The sequence below is a fragment of the Planococcus citri genome, chromosome 3, assembly GCF_950023065.1.
Source record: "Planococcus citri chromosome 3, ihPlaCitr1.1, whole genome shotgun sequence".
Lineage (NCBI taxonomy): Eukaryota > Metazoa > Arthropoda > Insecta > Hemiptera > Pseudococcidae > Planococcus > Planococcus citri.
Window position 1 is genome coordinate 70,778,557 of NC_088679.1, and position 21,384 is coordinate 70,799,940.

The window sequence follows — 21,384 nt, forward strand, 5'->3', positions numbered from 1 at the left end:
CCTCCCATGTTAGCAGTCTCCATCGGAAACCACGACGTCAGAAAAGAAATTTATCGTAACGTAATAAAAAACACGAAGCAACTACTACACCTAATGATCAGCAAAGGTGCCAAGAGGATTCTACTGATACCCATGATCTATTCCTATGCGGCCATGGAGAAATATGCGCTAAAAGCAGAGCAGTTTAATAAATGGTTAAAGGAAGAGGCGGTGAAGATAAAAGGCGCAGATCTTATTTATATGGAGCAGTTCGAAGAATTATACCAGAAGCACCCGATCCCATATTTTATAGATCGTCAAGAAAATATCTTCCCAACATACACGGCGAACTATGAAATGGTTTCTTTGATAGCAACAGATATACACGATGAAAGCGAATTATTCCTGACTCAAGTACCCGAACAACCTGATACGATAACAGAAGAAAGATACAGAGAATACGAAGAACCCATCGGTATCGAGACATTACGTAATGCATAACTAACGTAATAAATTATATCCAAAACGAGAATATATCGTGTAAACCCATACGATAATGTGTTCATGATCGACGTATCAAATAACGTAACAGCTAAGCATTTCTAGCAGTTGTGGAGAAAACTATGCGATGTTTCATATTAAATATTTGGTATGTGTACTACTAATATAGTAATTATCAAAATAACGTAACGCATCTAATAACTCCAGCAGTCGTGGAAGTTTTAACGATGTTCCTTACTAATGTCCTAAGTATATATCGAATGATTTTTTTTTATTTTTACTCGTTACCTATTTCATAAGGAATAAAATAAATTCTATCACCGTAAGAGCAGATTTCATTTATTAAAAAAGAGCAATCTCATCCGTTAGTACAATTCAAGCAACACACAGAGAAAAGGTACAAAGTATTCGAGTAAAAATACAGTCGTTAAACAAGAAATAACGTGAAAAACAAAATCACAGGTAATGGTTTTACATTCGACATTTAAAGCAGGAAATCATATCTCATTGCGTAAAGATATAACATTGTGGTAAGATTAAAAAACTTAACGTTGTCAAGAAGTGTTAAAAACAATTACATTGAAAATTATCCAACCAGATAGCAGTTACACGTAAGTACAAAATAATACACAAGCATAATACGTATAAAGTACAATGGATTACAATATAAAACGTCCAACAGATTCTCTGACACATGTGGCAAATCGTCGTGCTTGGCCAAAGAAAAACCTTCATCTTACGTAATCCGAATTCGATTATTTCCAAGCGTATCCAGTTCCGTTCAATCCTGGGCTCCAGATTTCATTTTCGTAACGTAATTCATGGAAGAAAAGCCGTATTCTGAACCAACTAGGAAGAAAATGGAAGCAATACGAGTAAACATCATTACTTGTTCAAGCTGCAACAAATCACTTGGGCAAGGCCCAGACCAAGACCGGACAAATACGAAATTAAAGCTAACTTCGTGTAGACATATCTATCACGAAAAATGTCTAACCAATCTGTATATGGCTTACGCACCTGGGACTGAAAAATGCGTATTCTCTAACTGCAATACATCACTGATTCTTGCATCTGACGTCGAGATACAAGCAAATAACATCCAAATTACGACCGTAAAAGATGATTCAACGTCACCGGCGACTTTAGTAGAACAACTATGGAAGTTACGCAAAGAGAACCAAGAGCTGAAAATAGAAAATAACGATTATATGAAATAAGTCGCTAAATTAAACTCTGACGTAGAACATCTAAATGATCGAGTAAAAGCATCAGTAGAAAAAATCATATACCTGAAAAAATGTGAACCAATTGATAACGTAACACCGGAACACAAGTATGACAATCCGATCGATGAATTTATACAACCTTTAAGCGATGAAGAACAGAACCCGGCAGAATCAACATCTAACGAAAAAGAAATCGATGAATCGCAATTCGAACCGAAATACGAAGACACATCGGACGAGGATACGAATTGGAAACACGAACACCTACAAAAAGAAAAAACAGGTGAATTCAAAATTCCGCTGGTTAAATCAACTATTACGAAAACAGCAACATTACCTGCTAAATCTTCACCGAAGAAACCACCACCGAAAAAACTATCATCGCCAACCAAAACCAGCAAAACTATGATTCAAATACGCCGCAAGTCTCCTGAAAGAAAACCGATTAATACAAAAAATCTAAAAGTAATACTTAAGCCATCAGGTTCACGATATGTACCAAGAACGCCTTTACGTAATACTCACCGACGAAATGCTATCAATCGATATAGAACGAAATATGAACAAAATAAGTTCGAGTCCATTATAGATAACAACCAAACTCGTAGCCCTCTCAAGCCAGGACATTTTGGAGCGATTCGTGACGTAAAAAATTACCGAAATCGACTAACAATCTCGACCTATGACAAAAAAGAACAAGTCGTTCATTTACCGGTAACCAGAAAGATTTTCCAAGAGGAAATCAGAAGGATGACACTAAAAACATCCATACCTGATGAATTCGGTTCGACGTGTAGGAAGTTCCGATATAACCTGTACACAACCGGAGCTACACTTACGTTACGAAATAAAGGAACGGAGACTATCTTCTTTTTGCAACAGTACTGGATGCTGGGCGATGGCCTGATACATCAAATGGTCCATTTTGCGATAGACGGTGATCAAGCTTATACCGAAAAATTAGAATATAACGATTACGTAAATGGTTTTATATCAACAACAGATCTAAATAGATCAATTTCAAAAAACGTAACAAAATTACCTAAAAAGGTGCTGATATCGATAGGTCATAAAGATCTTCATGAAAACGCCAACGAAGAAAAATTGAGAGACGATTTTAATGCGCTGATCAAGACGTTGAGTACTTCGGGCGTAAAGAAAATCTATGTCATACCACCTATAAAACACACGGTACATAGTGACAAGACGAAGAAATTTAGAAATTGGCTAGAAGCTATCAGCATTTCGAAGAAAGACACACATAATACAAACTATATAAAACAGCTTGAAAGCATACTAGACCGAACGTTACCGGAAAAGATAGTCGATAAATGTCCTTTCCTTGATCACCGCATCATTCTGGAGGCTGTCTTGGGTTTACTACCTCTTCTTGCTGAGTAAACATCTGTAAATACGAAATCACGTTACAAAGTATCGAAAATCTAGAACCTTACCAATCTTACGTAATTCATACTTCCCGAAATGAAACAGACATTGCAACATGAACTCGAACTACAGCTCATCACATGGAACCTGAAACAATAAATAAATTCATGTTAACCATAGAATAGAATAACGTAATAACGTACAAAATTTATACATACTGTAATAGTCAATAGTTTTCATCACTAATGTATGTCCATTAAGCACTTTTGATTTTCCTTCGGTACTTTGATTCATACGATATAATGTGACTTTTCTTTATTTTATACAGATATACTGTTTAGATATTACTTCACTTTATTTTACGTTTATAATCTTTAATTTTTCCAGAAGTTGGATACATTTTTTTTTTTTCTCTTCTTCTTCTACATTTTTTTTATTATTACTGCTTTTTACTGTATCACTAGTTGATAAGAAGATGTTTATTTTATTATTTTGTTTATTTTATTTATTTCAATAGCAACATGTAAACACCCGGGGCAAAGGATAGGGCACTTAGGTCATTCTCCCTTTTTAGTTGATAGAGTGGTTACATATTTCTATAAGTAATCACTCGGGGCAATGTAAAGGGAGGAATTGCGCCATTTTCCGTCGCTTAGGTGAGGGAAAATTGTTCTCCTTCTACCTTTCGCTCAGCTCTCTTACGTAACCACGCTATCTAGCGGTTTAGTTCGCGTCAGTGAAGTGTTTCACGTTATCCGATCACAACTTCAGTCAATCACGGACTCACTAAGCGAGAGCTTAGTTTCCATTCGATAGATAGGTCGAGGTGCGGAGCCCTATCAGTACGTTCGACGTATGGAGCACGTACTTTCCACCTTATAATTACTGGGATATGGAATATCTTTTACGTAATGGACCATCGGATCGGATCGTGGTTACTCAAGAGATGAACTGCAGCATCTCTAAATTCTCTTCTTAGAGTCATTTATGTCAGACCTGCCCTATCCGGCATAAATGCCCTTCTCCCCTGGGTGGTGTTTTCAACACACATTTGCGACTACTTGTACTCGCTTCCTTTATTCAAATCGTAATTCTATTTACGTAATATAATCAGACTATGTACAATACAGTGCTTAATTAACAATAAAGCTAATGTAACGTTATAGTCGACCGAGTATTCATTATATTCATATTTCTCTATATGCATAATTTTATATTTCATATCATTTCCGAAGAGTAGGTATACGAGGCGGTAAATCGTCAGTGCCTACCTGTGCTTGGCACTAGGTATAGGTCTAATTAGGTCGTAAGGGTGAAGTTAGACCATGTAAGACATTAGCACCGCAGGTGCAAGTAAAAATTCAATACTGTCTTTACAGATTCACCAAAAATTATATAATTCGTTCGCGAACGATTCACCAAAAATTATTCAATTCGTTCGCGAATGATTCACCAAAAATCATTCAATTCGTTCGCGAATGACTCACTAATTACATAATAATCAATTCGTTCGCGAATGATTCACCTAGAAATCAACCCAATTTGTTCAATCACTAATCGGTTGTAAATGATTCGATTCGATTAGTTTCGACTCACTTCGCTGGGAAACAGATCAATTCTTTTCCTATACAATAGTTTCACAAGAACCGAATCAATCGTAAATTAATCGATCCGTTCGCGAATGATTCACCAAGAAATCAATCAATTTATTTAATCACCAATCGTTTGTAAATGATTCGATTCGATTGTAAACAGTTCATTTGCTATACAAATGTTTCAAAAATAGTGAATCAATTCGTTCGTAAAAGATTTTGTTTTGAAGAAAATTCGGCCTTCTCAAGTGTTTTTATTTAACATTTTCGTACAATAAATAAAAGCGTATAATTGCTCTTATTGTAAGTACTTATTATTAGTTCTGTCAGTCAAAATTATTCTCCATTTTTTGGTTTTCATTCAGCATTTTTGAATTTTCATTTGGCATTTTTGTACCCAATCCACACCCCCTCCCTCCAGACAATTGGGATCGTGACGCCACTGCTTGCATTATTTTAAAAATTTTATTAGGTACTTACTTTTTTTTAAATTAAAAAAGTTAATAACTTAATCAGAGTTCAGCTGGTTTTTTTTTTTTACATCCGAAGAAGTATCCAGTTCGGTGAGAAACTTCGAAAAAAATTACCCCCTCCCCTTCCCCGAAAACGTCTTCTTTAATTAAAGCATGCGGTAAGTATAGAAAAATTGGAAAAAAATGTTGTAGAAAATTGGTCTGGAAAACCTGGAAAAGTCAGGAAAAATGACTTGTCAAAAATGATGGATACTCTGCGTTTGTATTCTCGTATTATTTTGTTTTTTTCTCAGTTATTGTTTTTAGTTGTATTTTCTAGGGTTTTGTATTCAGTTTTTGTGTTTAACGTTCAGTTGTTTTGATTTTCATTTTGAAATTTATTGGTTTTCCACTTTTTCTTTTTTTGTAGCTTTTTTTTAGTGTTCTATATTTTGTTTTTTGTTTTCAGTTTTAATTTTTATTTTCATGGTTTTTGAACGTTCTTTTCAGATTTTTCTTTCTATTTTCTGTTTTTTTGGTTTTGTTTTCAATTTGCTTTTCAGTTTCTATCGTTTCTAAAGTTTTTTCGTTTTCATTTTTAGTTGTCTCTCGAGCCAAATGCAGGACGCTCGTCCTCACTTCAACTCCCCTCCCTTGCAACTAATCATCTTTACACTTCTCGAAATATCTCAGCATGCTTTCGAAAATCCTGAAAATGCTTTATGCGTAGCGTAGGCGGCAATTAAACGTGCAATTACAACTTCGAACAGGTACTTCGCACCGGGTTTATTACCCAGCTTCCTTTAAATTTTACGACTTCTTAACACGAATACGAGTAGGTACACGACGACGACGACGACGACGTAGACGAACGGATGACATAACCTTTCGGTGCTTTCGAGCCTCTAATCCGCCATCTACACGAGCAGCTTATTATTATAGTATATACCTACGCAGCTTAGGTCAAATAGGCAAAACACCCAACTTAACGCCAACCGAGATGGGTATTATAAAACCGACATTTCGGCTAATTTGCCATTTTCCGTTGTCTACGCATAAGTAATAAGCTCGGTAACCGTAGACTAAGTACTATTACTTAGCTTTTCAGGCCAATTATTCGTCTCAGCTCATCGTCAGACGTTTACAAATCCGTTCGGACGGCACAAATGAGCCCTTTCAAAGAGCAAAGAGAACGTAATATTTCGATCATACGGCCGGTAGGTAAATGTCGGAAACGATATTATTTCGTGGCTGGGATCGGTGATGACGAAATTAAATTAACGTCGTGTTTCCTGTTAAATGGCTGTCTTTTATTTTTATGCCGACGAATTTGTATACCGATATCGGTCTGGTGACGATACGCGTGCCAAAAAAACAAATTTTACGCCCATATATTCACGTCGTCGAGATAGAAAATCTTCCCTCCAATGTGCTATTCGGTTTTCTCATCGTAGGAAAGCGAATACCGCGAAATTGATACGATTACGAATGAACGAAAACGCCATCGCGAATCTCCCTGTAGAAATTCGACGACAGCCAGATGAACGGGTAGAGTCTTTTCCGGGCGGTGGTTTCCGATCTGCGTAACAGATTACGTCGAATTTGGCAGCAAAATGCGAAATCTTATTCCGGTGCGAAACAAATACGCAGATGTAGGGTGATTCGGCGGAAATTCGATTCTGCCACAAAATTAATGGACACGGATAGCATATTCGCTAAGATGGTTCTTATGGGTTTGGTTGTACGATGTGATGAAAATACTGGGTTTTTGGAGGTCTTTGAATGCATGGCGAAAGTTGTTTACTTTTTTACTGGGGGTTCGTGTTGAAAAGGGACTTTTTGAACTGGCTGTTTGAACGAAACTAAGCTTAATCAATAGAGGATGTACTAAACTCTTGTCACCAAAATTTCAGGCCTTAAAATTCGTTTTTAGATTTTTGGCGAATTTTTGAAAATTAAAAAAATTTAGAAAAACAGTTTCAGGCACTATTTTCAAACTTTTTCATAAAATACACATTTTTTCGGCCAAAGTGAACCAATTCGAATAACTCCTTCAAATTCAACTTCACCCATCAACGACTACTAGTTTTGTGCCATTCTGAAGGCTTCAACAATTTTTCAGCAGGTCTTCTCCAAAAATTTTAAATTGCACTGGAGGAGCCAAAAATGAACTTTTGGACCTATAATTTTGGTCTGCGTTGATTGAACACCTTCTCGACCGGTTTAGGTGGTTATCACAAAATTCTAAGAGTGCCAATTGCCCATTCAAAAGTGAATTTTCGACCAAACAAATTCTAGAAAATGTCTACTGCTTTTTTGCCAAATTTTTAAAGAAAGTCTTGCTTTTTTTGTCAAAACTTCCAAAAATTACTTACTTTTGGCCCACTTGCTAGAAAAGTTGTTTTTTCAAAATTGCCAAAAATCTTATTTTTTTGACAAAATTGTCCAAAAAATCTTGTTTTTTTGTCCAAATTGTTTGAAAATCTCATTTTTTGCATGAAAATTTCAGCAACTCCTATTTTCGTGTCTTGCTCATTCTGCTATCTTCTTTTGTCAACCTCCTGATTTTTGCCAATATTTTCAACAAAGTCTTGCTTTTTTGCCAAAATTTCCAAAAATTATCAACTTTTACCTCACTTGCTAAAGAAATGTTGTTTTTTGTTAAAATTGTTCAGAAATCTCATTTTTAGCTAAAAATTTCAATAAGTTCTATTTTTGTTTTTTTTGTCCGAATTGTTTGAAAATCTATTATTTTTTTGCATGAAAATGTCAGAAAGTTCTATTTTTGTGTCTTGCTCATTCTGCTATCCTCTTTTGTCAACCTCCTGCTTTTTTGCCAAAATTATCAAAAATGACCAACTTTCGCCTCACTTGCTAAAAAATTGTGTTTTTTTGTCAAAATTGTTTAAAAATCTCATTTTTAGCTAAAAATTCCAAAAAGTTCCATTTCTTTTGAAAAGATTCTCATTTTTGTCACTATTCCTGAAAAAAAGTCATGTGTTTGCTAATATTGCCAATCAAAGGTTATGTTTTTTTTTTTTTTTGGTCAAAGTTTACAGAAGGTCGCATTTATTGTCAAAACTGTCAAAAAGTCGTAATTTTCTGGTTTTTTCCGAAACATCCAAAAAGTGATTCTTGTTTTAGTTGTCTAAAAAGTCCTGTTTTTTGCCAAAAAAAGATGCTACAAAAATATTTTTCATTGCCTGAATTGTCGAAAAAAGTGTTTTTTGTGACAAAATTGTTAAAAAGCCTCATTTTTTGCCAAAAATGTCAAAAAGTTTTAATTTTTACAAAAATTTTTAAACAATTTCGTTTTCTTCAAATATTGTTGAATAGTCCAGGTTTTTGCCAAAATTGTCAAACAGTCCTGTTGTCACCCTAAACTGCCATAAAAAGTCTTGTTCTTTGCCAAAATTGGAAAAAATTTACTTTTCAGGTTTTTTGACCAAAATTTCCACCTTTTTTCATTTCTTTACTCAATTTATGTGCAGAAGTTTTTTTAGGATACTTGGATTTTTTCCCATTTATTTCTCCAGTTCTCTTTGGGAAACATTTTGACCCTAAAGGATTCTGACTTAAAAACAATAAGTGGGTCGTTGCTTTATTAGGAAAAGGTCGTTTGTCAGAAAACGCATTTTAATTTTTAAAGAGCATTCTATCAAGTACACTTGATAGTTTTAGATGAGGTAAGAGAACGTTTGGTCATTGCAATCATTTTCCTGCTAATTTTTGAAATAAACATCCTGGTAGCACTGATTTTTCATTTTTTAATTTGAGGAACTCTGAACTGAAAAAAGTAAAATTCAACCAAGCAACTTTCACCTTAAGTCAAGCTTTTTTCATTAAAAGCCCATAAGATTACACAGGAAAAATTTCCTTAAGGTGATGAGGTTGATTTTCTGCAATTAATCACAGGGTGTCTAACGGTCCTTCCGGTCCTTCCAGGTCAGTAAAAGTCCTTCTTTTTGCCTATTGGTCCTTCTTTTTCAAAAAGTCCTTCAAAAGTCCTTCTTTTTGCCCGAAGGTCCTTCTTTTTTCCGAATTTTCTAATAATTCTGTCATTTAATAAAAATTGAAAATGGTGTTCTTTTACGTCTCATATTGTATCAATTTTCCACAGCTTTTGCCCTCGCTTCGCTCGGGCTAGATCATTTTTCTTTTTTTTTCTCTGACCAAAGTTAAAGGGTAGAAAAATATGTCTTCTCAAATCAAAAATAATGCTGTTTTACTACTCAGGAATTGTGAATTTTCGAAAACTTTTACCCTCGCTTCGCTCGGGCGTTTATTCCTATTTTTAACTATGATAAATACCTATAAAATTTTCTGAAAACTTGAAATTTGTATATTTTGAAGCTATGAAACTCAACTTTTTGCATAAAAAAATGATGTTTTACATTTTGAATTATCAATTTTTCACAGCTGGTACAACAATTTTCAAACATTTCCTAGAATGGAAAAATCAACTCGAGAAATTCCAAAAATATAATCGAATCAATGAAAAATTCAAATAAATTTTTCATTCAACATTTTTGTTTTCAACTTCCCTTTTTAAAAAATGGTTCGAACCACATCTGGCCAATTCTTTGGAAAAAATTTCGGGGCTGGAGGGGGGAGTTTGGAGTAAAAAATTGGGAAAATCTAGCGAGAAAAATTGAAAGAATGTCTTAGTCTCACCCCCTCTCGATCTCCCACCACACATCGTTTCGTCACACCTCTGAAAATGAAATGTACTTAATGTTTTGTGTGGAAAGTTTTTTGCCCGCCTCCTTTTTATTACATTAAACATTTTTTTAGTCACTTTTTTGATTACTTTTTGGTTACTAAAGTTATTTTTTTTTTTTTAGAAAAATTTGAGTACCATCCCTGATATTAATATTGTTCATCAAAGTACATAGTTTCCCATTACTCAATTTTGATGTCTAAACAGTAAGCGAGGGTACGTGAGGCGTGACAAAGTATAACTTGAAAATATGTCGTATGAAAAAAAAAGATAAAAATACAAAAAAAGTACGAAATTTCGTTTTTTGGATTTGGTAGTCATTACGTCATTAGACAAGAAATTTATCAGGTCTATTTTGAATATTTTTAATTTTTTTGTTTCTTTTAAAAATTATAAATTTTCGAAGTTTTTTTGGCAATTTTGTAAAAATGAATGAGGGGGGCGGGTTAGTAGGTGCATTTTCAATTTTAAAAATGTCCTTCCTGAAGGTCCTTCCAAGGTCCTTCAAAAGTCCTTCTTTTTAGTTTTCAGATTTTGTTAGACACCCTGAATCAGTGAAATTACTTGAAATTATGTGTATCTTAATGACTTTTCTTACCAACAAATTACAAAAATCAAAAGAAATAGGTTCAATCTGAGAAACAATATCATTTAGAACCTTTTCACTGTAACGGTTTTGAAAACGTGTATTTAGAACCATTTGTTTTCGGCGATTACGAGAACAAAAAACATCGAAATTCAATTTCAAGTGTTGCATCATGTAGAGAACAAGATTCTCTTCCAAATGATACCACTTTCTCATTTTTTATAAAAATTGTAGTTACGACCTTTTCCTAATAGAGCAACGAGTCATTTAAACTCTTATTCTATTTCCAAATTGGAACATCTGAAAAAATGTCCTGCCTGAATTGCTGGAGCTTCCAGCAATTTTTAGTACTTTTTAGAAATTCCAAATTAATTCGGAAGTATGAAAAATATATTAGGTACTTTGAAACTCATACCCAACTTAGATTTGTTTTTATTTCTGTGGTGACAGATTTCATGATTCAGTTTAAAGAAAAGAAGTTTTATTCACTTTTACACTTTAAAACATTTAATAACACTTTTAAATACTTTAAAAGAATATTCACAAGTTGAAACAGAAATGTTTCTTATAAGTTATTGAATAAAGCTTGGAAGAGAACTGAATACTGTTTGTGGGTTTGCATGAGCTTATATACTAAAATACTAGTATCTAATAAACAGTGTCTTATGTAAAATAACATACAGGTAGATATATGAGATGATAAAAGAGTTCTTATGGAAAATAACATACAAGTAGATATATGAGATGATAAAAGAGTTCTTATGGAAAATAACATACAAGTAGATATATGAGATGATAAAAGAGTTCTTATGGAAGATAACATACAAGTAGATATATGAGTTTTTATGGTGAATAACATATAAGTAGATATATGATTTCATATAGGGGTTCTTATGGAAAATAGCATACAAGTAGATATATGATTTCATATGGAGGTTCTTATGGAAACTAACATACAAGTAGATGTATGATAGGATAAAAGAGTTCTTATGGAAAATAACATGAAAGAGAATATTTAGGTGAAAATTAAGGTAGACTGTGTCATGATGACCTATATTGTTTAACTAGGTAAATTTTATAATGTAGGTTATATAATCTGTCACTACAATTTCTTACCATTTGGCAATTTTGAACCGTTACCCTGAAATTTTCATGTTTGTTTAGCCCTTCTTGAGCGATTCGAAATTTCTAGAGAAATTTGAAAACTCGCTGGCTGGCGGTTCCAAAAAGGAAAAATTGAGATTGATATCAAGTCGTGTGATCGTGTAGACATACCAGACAATATCCCGGTGATAAAACCGCTCATTAGCTCATTATTTTATACCTTCATTAAAAATTCGTTTTTTCAAATTTTCTAGAATTTTCCAAAAATTTCTCGAAAATTCATCTTGGAACTCGTATACTTATGAAATTTAGCGATAACCATCAAGAATGGTCGAGAGGATGCCCAATAAGCACTGAACGATGTAATGGGTCCCAAACAGTTCACTTTTGGCCCCTCCAGAATGATTTGAACTTTTTGGAGAAAATCAAAAAATTGCTGGAGCCTCCAGTGACGTGTGAGAGTTGAATTGAAAAAATTATTCACGTTGATTCACTTTGCTCAAAAAAATTTACATTTCATAAAAAAGTTCCAAAAAATGTCCTTCAAACAGTTTTTTAAATTTTTTTAAAATTTTTAAAAAAGTGTTAAAGGTCCAAAAATGAACTTGAGCTCTTGAATGGGGGGGGGGGGGGGTTTGAGACATTCTCTTTTGATTTAGCTTGGTTTCGTTCAAACCAGAGAGTGTCATTTCAAAAGATTCCTTTATTAATGCAAGGGTTCTGCAAAAAATACCATCTTAAGTCTTTCTTTCGCTATGTTGTGTTCATCTGATTGTTCCTGAAAGCCGAGAAAAATCAAGGAAAACGATTTCCTCGGCAGACTAGACACCCTGTGAATCCTCCTATTAGTGCCCAATTGTTGCAATTTCCATTTAACTATCATCTGAAGTGTGTAACCGCGTATTATGCCAGACTATAGAATTAATAATATACTCGTACAATTCGTATAATTACGTTCGGTTGATCTTATACGCTTCGTGCTATACGAAGATGATACTTATATTCGTGAAGCCGAGAAGAGTTTGCTAATCTGTGTATTTTACTTTTATACGTATTACGTATACGTTGTTGCAGATTATATCGTTAATGTTACGCGACCAAAATGCCGAGACTCTGGCAAGCTCGTCGCTGCAGAGGAGCGACGAAGAGAAGCAACGCGACCTGCAGGAGCTAATGGCTGTTCGTAAGAAAGAGGTGGAAGACAGACAAAAGAAAATGAAGAAGCATATTGCGGCTCGGTAATAAAATACGTCGGTTTTAATAACTTTTATGGCGGTGCTTAATTAACTTTCTCATTTGCCCAGTAAGAAAAACGCGGCGCACGGCTACGTTAAGTTTTCCAGCTAATAATGCGACTTGCGCGCGTGAAAGATAATGTCGCGTAGAATCTGTCGTTAAAATGACGAGTATATAGTCGGCTTTTTACTCTGTTGGGAAACTTCTCCATCTTCTTCTTCTTGGTATTCGCGTATACTTATATAGAAGGTATAATCCGCTCCGCTCCTCATTTGCCCAGTTCTCGTATATATAAAGGTGCTCCGCTCCCGGCCCAGCCCCGTCTTCCTTATAAATTGATCGAATAAGGCTTTTGACGTATTGCGGGTTGCATATCGGTTTGCCTGAACTTTATCGGTTTGGTGGGCATTCTTATCAGTGAGTATCAAAATTTCATATTTTGAGCAATTTTCGCAAGGTGTTTTTGAAATGTATAGCTTTTATTTAGTTTTTTCTTCAATTTTAAGCACTGTTAAACCCTGTAATGGAAAAAGATCCTCTCTTCGTCGAGTTTTAAAGAACTTGACAAAACGTCTTTGAACCTCGACAAAGAGCGGATCTTTTTCCATCACAGGATTTAACAGTGTTTAAAATTGAAGGAAAAACTAAATAAAAGCTCTAAATTTCAAAAACACCTTGTGAAAATTGCTCAAAATATGAAATTTTGATACTCACTGATAAGAATGCCCACCAAACCGATAAAGTTCAGGCAAACCAATATGCAACCCGCAATACGTCAAAAGCCTTATGGCAATTTTAATGCCTTTATACTTTTTTCCCTAAATATAATTTCATTTAGGGTCCGTTTTATAATTCGTATAAAGCCATCGTGGAATTTTTGATTGGTTTCGCTTCTTTTTTTCTCTCTCTGCACCGTGTCTATCGTCTTTTTTTCATCTTATAGTATTCTGGTTCTTATATTCCGATCGAATCGGAGTTTTCTTCGGGACCGTTGCGTTGTTGAAATAACGTCGCAAGGGAGTAGGTTTAATAGGAAATTGAGAAGTATTACGTCGAGGGTTTTACGAACGTGATGTTCTGATTTTACTACAGGCTCTGTAGGGCTAGGTGGTGTATTTTTCTACAGCATTGTTGTGTGTGTTGGTATACGTACACGTAGGTATCTTGTATGTACTTGCTGGCAAATACACGTGTTGTGGAGGTATTCGGTAGTACGTGGATTTTTTTACTCATCCTCGAACGTAGCTCTCACAGACCCAAAGCAAAAGTGGTGGATTAAATTTCAATATTTTTGTATCCCTGAATAATGGACTTCGAAATCGGTCTCCATTCAAAAAATATTTTGACAGCTTGTAATCTGTTTTGGCAAATAGTAGGTAATTTTGAAATTTTTGGTCCAGAGCAGGATAAGCTCCTTTTGGAAAACAAATTCCGAGTGAATGAGTCTGTATACTCTGTAATAAGCAGAGCTAGAAATGAGTCCGGAGCAAATTTCATTTTGGCCACTCTGGAAACTGAAATTAACGTCCTACTACAAATAAATGAAAATTTTTCAATAACTTTTGTTAGGATAATTTACACCTCTACAGGCATCTCAACATGATTACCTATTGTTATGACTTGATCATTTTTTTCCTAGTTTGGTCTCCATAAATCACTTTTTAATCCCGAACTCACTAAACCGACACAATTTTCATAATTTTTTCTCAAAAAATTGAAATAAAATGGAAAAAAATCAACAATTTTTGAGTAAAAAAAAAAAAAATGAAAAAACCAATAAAGTATCTTCTCGACTCCTCCAAGCCAGAGCTGCAAAAACGATTTTTTTTCGTTATGATTTTCGTTCCTTACGAAGTTTTCAAAATGGTTGTGCACACGAGGGAATTCCTTGACTCCAGAAACTCTTGATAGGATCGATATTTAGGCAGGTTGAAAAAAAAATCTCAAAGAACCCTCATCCCCCAATTTTCAGCCGCCAAAGTTGAGTTAATGTTCTAAAGGTAATATTGTCTTATGATCGTAAAATTCAAAAAAATTTATATACTTCGTTTGATTGATTTTTTGTAAATTTTGACCACATTAGGTAATTAAGTTGGGGTAAAGGGGTCTAGCCTAATCGAAAAATGAAAGTTATATTTGGGTTCACCACCCTCAAAAATACAGCATTCGACATGTCACATTACTAAGGGTACTTATTTGAATTATACCCCTATTATCAAGGGGGGGGGGGTACTGAGAGCCTTAACTGGGGTCCAATCGAAAAACCAACATCATATTCGTGTTCAACATCTTCAAAAACACGTCATTCGATGTACATTTCATACAACATTTCCCAATTCGTTTTTTGTGTTTTGATCCAAATTGAGAGAGAGCGGCCCCTCCTCCTCTAAAAAGCCCCCATCTCCAAAGCAGGATATTTTAATTTCAACATCTTTTTGAAAATTGAGATTTTTTATTATGAGAGTTCAACTTCCAATCTTTCAAGACTTAGATGAATGTTTCAGAATCAGATTTTAATCCGCTTTCGATCGATGAAATTGATTTCTGAAATTTCAAGGAAATACAGAAAATATTTTTTTCTTTTTCTTTTTCTTTATTTTTATATTACTCGAACATGTTTACGCAATTTTAACAAATTTTTATCAGATTTTCGTAAATTTCGAGAAAATAATACCGATCTTCATGCTTTTTTAGTGTTTTTAGCTCAATTTAACATGTTTTTAGAATAACATTTCAAGCACTTTTCATTTGGTTTTGTAAAATTTTTGAAATGTTTCACTATGTAGTTTTGGATGATTTACATATGTACAACGATTCATGTAACTTACCAAATGTTGCTCAATTTCACTTAAAATTCGCTTTTTTTATAGATATGAATTTTTGGATGTTTTAACGCTTTATTCACAATTTTATAATAATTATTTTAATGATGTTTTATGCAAATTTTGCTAAATTTGATCAAATTTTACTAAAAATATGTACCACAATTTTTTGTTATTTTCCAATGATTTTAATGCTTTATTCGTTATTTGATGTTTTACTGAATTTTTGGAACATTTTGTCGATATTCATCAAATTTTCTCTACTTTTAGGTAATTTCGAATTTATTTTAATGTATTTTATGTTTTTAACACATTTACATGTTATTTTTTCCTAATGTAACCGGAATTTTATCGCTTTTGAGCGATTTACATTGTTTTTGATACTTATACAAATGTTTTGAAAAAGTTTCGACGATGAATTTTTCCAAATTTTGAAAGTTTTGTTACGCCTTGAAGCCATTTAATATTTTTTTTCATGTTTTGTACCCTTTCAACATTTTTTGCATGCTTTATCAAACAGATTCTAATCAAAATTCATCATTTTTTTGGTAATTGTTCAGTGATTTTATGTTTTTTTTTCGTCTTTTATAGGCAATTATTTTCAACAAATTTTTGATAATATTTTAAGCAATTTTTACCGAGTTTTAATTTTACAAAATTTTATTTGCTTCCGGTGATGTCCTAGAGTGATTTTAATTTGATTTTTCGTATTATTTTAACATATTCCAAACTTCTCCTTTTTTTTTTTTTTTTGCAATCTCAGCTATAAATACTTAACGAAATTTTATCAGTTTTGAACGATAAATGTTTCTGAAGATTTTTTTCCGTTTGTTTATAAATTAGGTATAACATTTTACCAAGGAGGTATTTACCACTTCTTCATGCAATTTTGAACAAATTCGGTTACATTTTCCTGAAGTTATATTATTTTTTGTTGATTTGCGGAAACTTAAGTGTTTTTTTTTTGTTTTTCCATATTTTCGCGACGTTTAATGCAATTTTTGCAATATTTTGTCAACATTTTGCTAAATTGTGTTCAATTTTTTGGCGATTTGAACTGATTTTAATGTTTTTTTCTTTCTTTGGGTTATCATCTTTATCATGCAATTTGGATAACTTTTACTATTTTTGCCCGATTTTTATATTGCTTTATTATTTTATCATGCTATCAAATTTTTCATGAAATTTTGGCCAAATTTCCGTCAATTTCATCAGTTTTTAGAGATTTTATTTTTCATGTTAAAAAAAATGGTTTTATGTCAGTTTATCGGTTTCGAGGCTTTTTTATGTTTTTTTTTTCAAAATTTTGTGAAATTTTGATGGAATTTCAGAATGTTTTATGTTTTTTTTTTTCATGTTTCAGAAATGTTTTATTCAAGTTTTTCTATGCTTATTTTCTCAAGATTTTTAAAGATATCGGTTCGATTTTTGATAATTTTTACCGATTTAATGCTTTTTTCATGTTTTTATTTTTCAATATTTTTTCACGCAATTTTTGCCAAATTTTACTTGAATGTCACCAGTTTACATCTCATTTTCCTTTAGAATATTCTAACATGAAATTTCCGCATATTTTCAGTGTTTGAATTTTTACTCCCATCAACACAATCTTCTATGTCACGCAAAATGATTTTTCAAATTCAGAAACATTAAAATAGCCTCTCTTCAGAAGAGGATGAAATCGGTCTTCGGCTCAAGTGGTCCAAAAAGTTTTACCTCTGATACAAAAATTCTCCACCCTCTTTCAGTGGAATTGGTCCATAATAATATAAAAATGCCAATTATTTATTTCACTAAAAAGAGGAGGGGGTGGAAGAAAATTTGAAAAATAATTTTTCAACGCATTTTCCAAGTTGAAAATCGACAACGAAAGTCGCTCGGTTGCAAACGACCAAAAAGAGGTCACGCTGCTATATTTTTTAATCATCTGTACAAGTTTTTGATTTAATAAGACGAGCGAGAGTTACATTTCTACATATTCGAGTATTCTCTCATTTTTTTTGTCCCGCTCTTGAAATCGTACCTACTATACGGAATCGCGACGATAAAATGAATTAAAAAATCCTCGCGAAAGGTAAAAAAAAAAAAAAAAATACCGAAGCGAAATGGAGAGAGAGTAAAAAAAAGGTAATTAAAACTTATGAGAAAAAAAGCGTCGTTATAATTGACGTTGCTCACGAAGCATATACAAACTGTTATCTGAACCAGAAAAAAGAGAACATTTTGCGATTTTTTTTCACTTTTTTTTTTCAAAAATGAATGAAAAAAAAATAGGTATATCTCACGCGACTATTCATTTCCTGGTATTTTTTTCCATATCTTATACGATGATATTTGTTGTGTTTTTGCTGCACTATCGTCGTGTTTTCTTTTTCTTGAAAAATATTTTTACATTTTTGAAGTTTTTCTCGCGCAACTTGTTTATAAAGTTTGTATCTACGACGAGATTTCCCTTCTCTACCCTGTTCCTGTTATCGAGACAGCCTTAGTCACGTCGCGCCGGTTTCTATGGGATTTTTTTTTCGCGAGCTATATATGCGAAGCGAACAATGTAGACGGTGAAATTTTTATATTCTTTTGAAAAGGCGTATTATATCGCCAACTATTTTGATACCGGAGCTTTTTTTTCGCAATAGTTTACGATACATTTTATGGGCGAAAACGTCGCGATACATCTTTTTAATTATATCGTTTTCGTGTACATAGCAATAGCATTGGAATGGCGAATAGAAAGAGAGAAACGGTGAGGTGAGATATGCAGCGGGGTGTTTTCTAAGTCGACTATTTTCGCGAATGAAAGGCCATAGAATGAGAAAAAAAATTCCAGTTTTCGTGTCTGTGTATTTTATCGATTGTGAAAACTGAAAAAGCATTGTGTTTTAGCTTCGTCGTCGTCGTGGGTATGTGTATACAGTGTTGTAAATTTAAACGTTGCTAATTTTCGTCGTGTGTAGGTCGAGGAAGGGAAGGGAAGTGAAGGGAGTTGCGAGAGATAGGAGCATACTTCGCGAGTTAAAAACATAATGATTTACATTTAGGTAATTGCTGTGTAGCGTTTGCTGGGTGTATTTTGTTTTTTACTTTAACGTGCTGTTGCTTTGTTGGGTGAAAATTTCGAGACAATCAACGTGTATGTGAATGTAACATTAGGTTAGAGCTCATTTTACGTTTAAATAATGAGAAAAAATTTCATACTATCGGTATAGGTACTTACTTGAAGGAATAGTCATTAAGGTTTTTCCTCATTTGCATTTTTTAAGGGTACATAAAAGCACGAGGCAGGTTGTCAAAATGGATGAGTCGAGGGCGAGCATGGTGCCTTCGGCTTTTGTAAACAAGTTTAATCTCGAATAACCGAAATTGTAACGTTAAATAATTCAAAATGTCCAACATTAAAGATTACGACGACGAAAGAGGTTTGGCTGTTTTTTTTTTGTCGACGACGATGGTGCTTATTTGATTTTGTTTTTATTAAAAACCACGCTCGGTGTAAATAAAATTATAAGCGCGTTGTTCGGTGTCGGTGGCGAATATTTTCGCAAATTTGTTAATCTCCCAGGAGTTTGAGAAGTTATTTTTTAATGCAGTTATTTTTCTTCGCGCTATGCAAATGCTACACAACGTTGTACTTACTAAAAGGTTATGCAGTCGAGTTAAAATTTACGCCTGTTCGGTTGTTTTTGTTTTTTATAAACAGTCGTTAGAAATTTGAACGAGCGAAATACTGGGGTAGGGTGATTTTTCAGTTCAATTAAGCCGAGTAAAACTCGAGAAGAAAATAAAAGAAGAAGGAAATTTATCGCGAGGTGATTATTATACTTTCGGCGGCGTTCAATTATCGTTTTTATCATTAGCCTGTTTACGATAATGAGGCTACCTATCTCGACGGCGAAAAGTGTCGGAAAAAGGGGCACGCAGGACGAAAATTGTACGAGCTATAAAAAGAAAAACAATTAATAATGGTTACAAGAAGTACCTATATAGCGAGTATAATGATTATAGGTACCTACTACTACGGCAGCGATAGCAGCGTAGGCAGGGTCCTCTGCTATGCAGAAACGACAACAAGCGACGTTAAAATACCTACTACTATAAGCATACTCGTAGAGGGGGAAGCTTTTGGCATTCTTTGGTGTTTTACCTTTTTCAATAATGCGTATAAAGTTAATCGAAAAACCCAATTTCGACATCGTCAAATGCCACTTGTTCGCCGATACTATACACTATGCTACACCCTCGTTTAATTTCATTTATCGAAATCGTCCGTTTCGTCGTCGTCCTGCTCGCTGATTTGGCTCACCCTATACAGTGAGCTGCAACTGCTGTGTCGGCGGCGAGGCAGAGGCAATTTTTCATTTTGTTTGGTGCCTATATTAAGCGATTTCAAAGTGAGCTGGGGTAGGTGCATGGAGCACGGGTGGATTTTTTCAGTTGTATCGAGCTCTTGAAAAAACGCTGGAAATTGATGGACATCTATTTTATGGTGGATTGCGGAATTCGAATTCGTAAAATTAACGCTAGGGAGGCCCCAACTGGTTGGAAAATTTTTGAACTGGATAAAGCTGAATCGAAAGAATATGCAGAAATTAATCAGCAGCCAAAATCTGAGAGGTGCTCGAGTGATTTTTCAATTTTTGGCGAATTTTTGAAAATCAAACAGCTAAAAAATGAAGAAAAAAAATCAAAATTTTACTAAATCAGAGTTTGCACTCAACTTTTTCCAAAAAAAATAAATAAAAACGCGAGCAAAAAATACTTGGTATGTACCTACTTGGAAAAAAATGACCAAAAAAACAGTTTTTTATTTCAAAAAATTGCACTATCTTGCAAATTTCGTGTAAAAAAGAGAAACTTTTGGCAAGTTTTGACAACAAAGTAGACATTTTCTCAATTTCCGGCAAAAAAAAAAAATACAATTTTGGCAGAAAACGAGTTTTTGGATGTTTTTTTTTTTTAAAGTGAATCTTTTTGTTTTTTTTTTTCAAAAAACATAAGTTTTTAGCCATTATACCAAACAGCAAAAATTTTTGTCAATTTTTGACAATACAGACAAAAAGCAAGACTTTGATTTTAGCAAAAATCAGGCCTACCTATATACATCTTTTTTTTTGGGAAATTTTCAGCAATAAAACGAAATTTTTGGGTAAATTCTTGAAAAAAAAAATAGATTTTTGTCCAAAACTAAGATTTTGACAATTTTAGCGAAAATGAGGACTTTTTGACAATATTATTGTCGAAAAAAGCAGACTTTTTGCAACTTTTTGTTTCAGTGAAAAAACGAGGCTTTTAGATAACTTTTGAAAAACACCGAAACTCTTTGACAATTTCCCTAAAAAGCGAGCATTTTTGGCATAAAGTAAGACTTTTGACAATGAATCGGTCAAAAGAGTCTCTAACGAGCACCGATCACGTTTATTCGCGCTGAAGTTGAATTGGTCGGATTATAGGATGTTTTTTCGAAATGTGGAATTGAATTTTGAAATATAGCAGAAGGCTCCAGAACGACTTGAAACCACCTTTAATCGACTCAGCATGTTGAAATTATTTTATGAAGTAAATTTTTCAGATTTCTATCTTCATTGTGTAAAATTTTGTAAGAACTTGATGTTTTCAAAAATCTGATGGAAGCTCTAAAACTGCTCAAAACGGTTGGAAATAGTTTTCAATCGATTTGGAGGGTCGATAATAGAGAACTTACCCAATTTCAGCTTTCTAGGTAAATTTGGTAAAATTTTGGCGTTTTCCTCATTTTTGGTTTTTAATTTTCAAAAAATTTG

At 33.6% G+C, this 21,384-nt stretch overlaps 1 protein-coding gene across 1 annotated transcript in view; it reads left to right on the forward strand.

Annotated features, from left to right (window-relative positions):
• Positions 1-21,384, forward strand: part of LOC135838809 (protein timeless homolog) — a 400,385-nt gene that overhangs the window by 38,209 nt on the left and 340,792 nt on the right. The window contains exon 6 of the mRNA XM_065354583.1: positions 12,624-12,787. Within this exon, the coding sequence (XP_065210655.1) occupies positions 12,624-12,787 (164 nt within the window). The remainder of the gene's footprint in view (positions 1-12,623; positions 12,788-21,384) is intronic.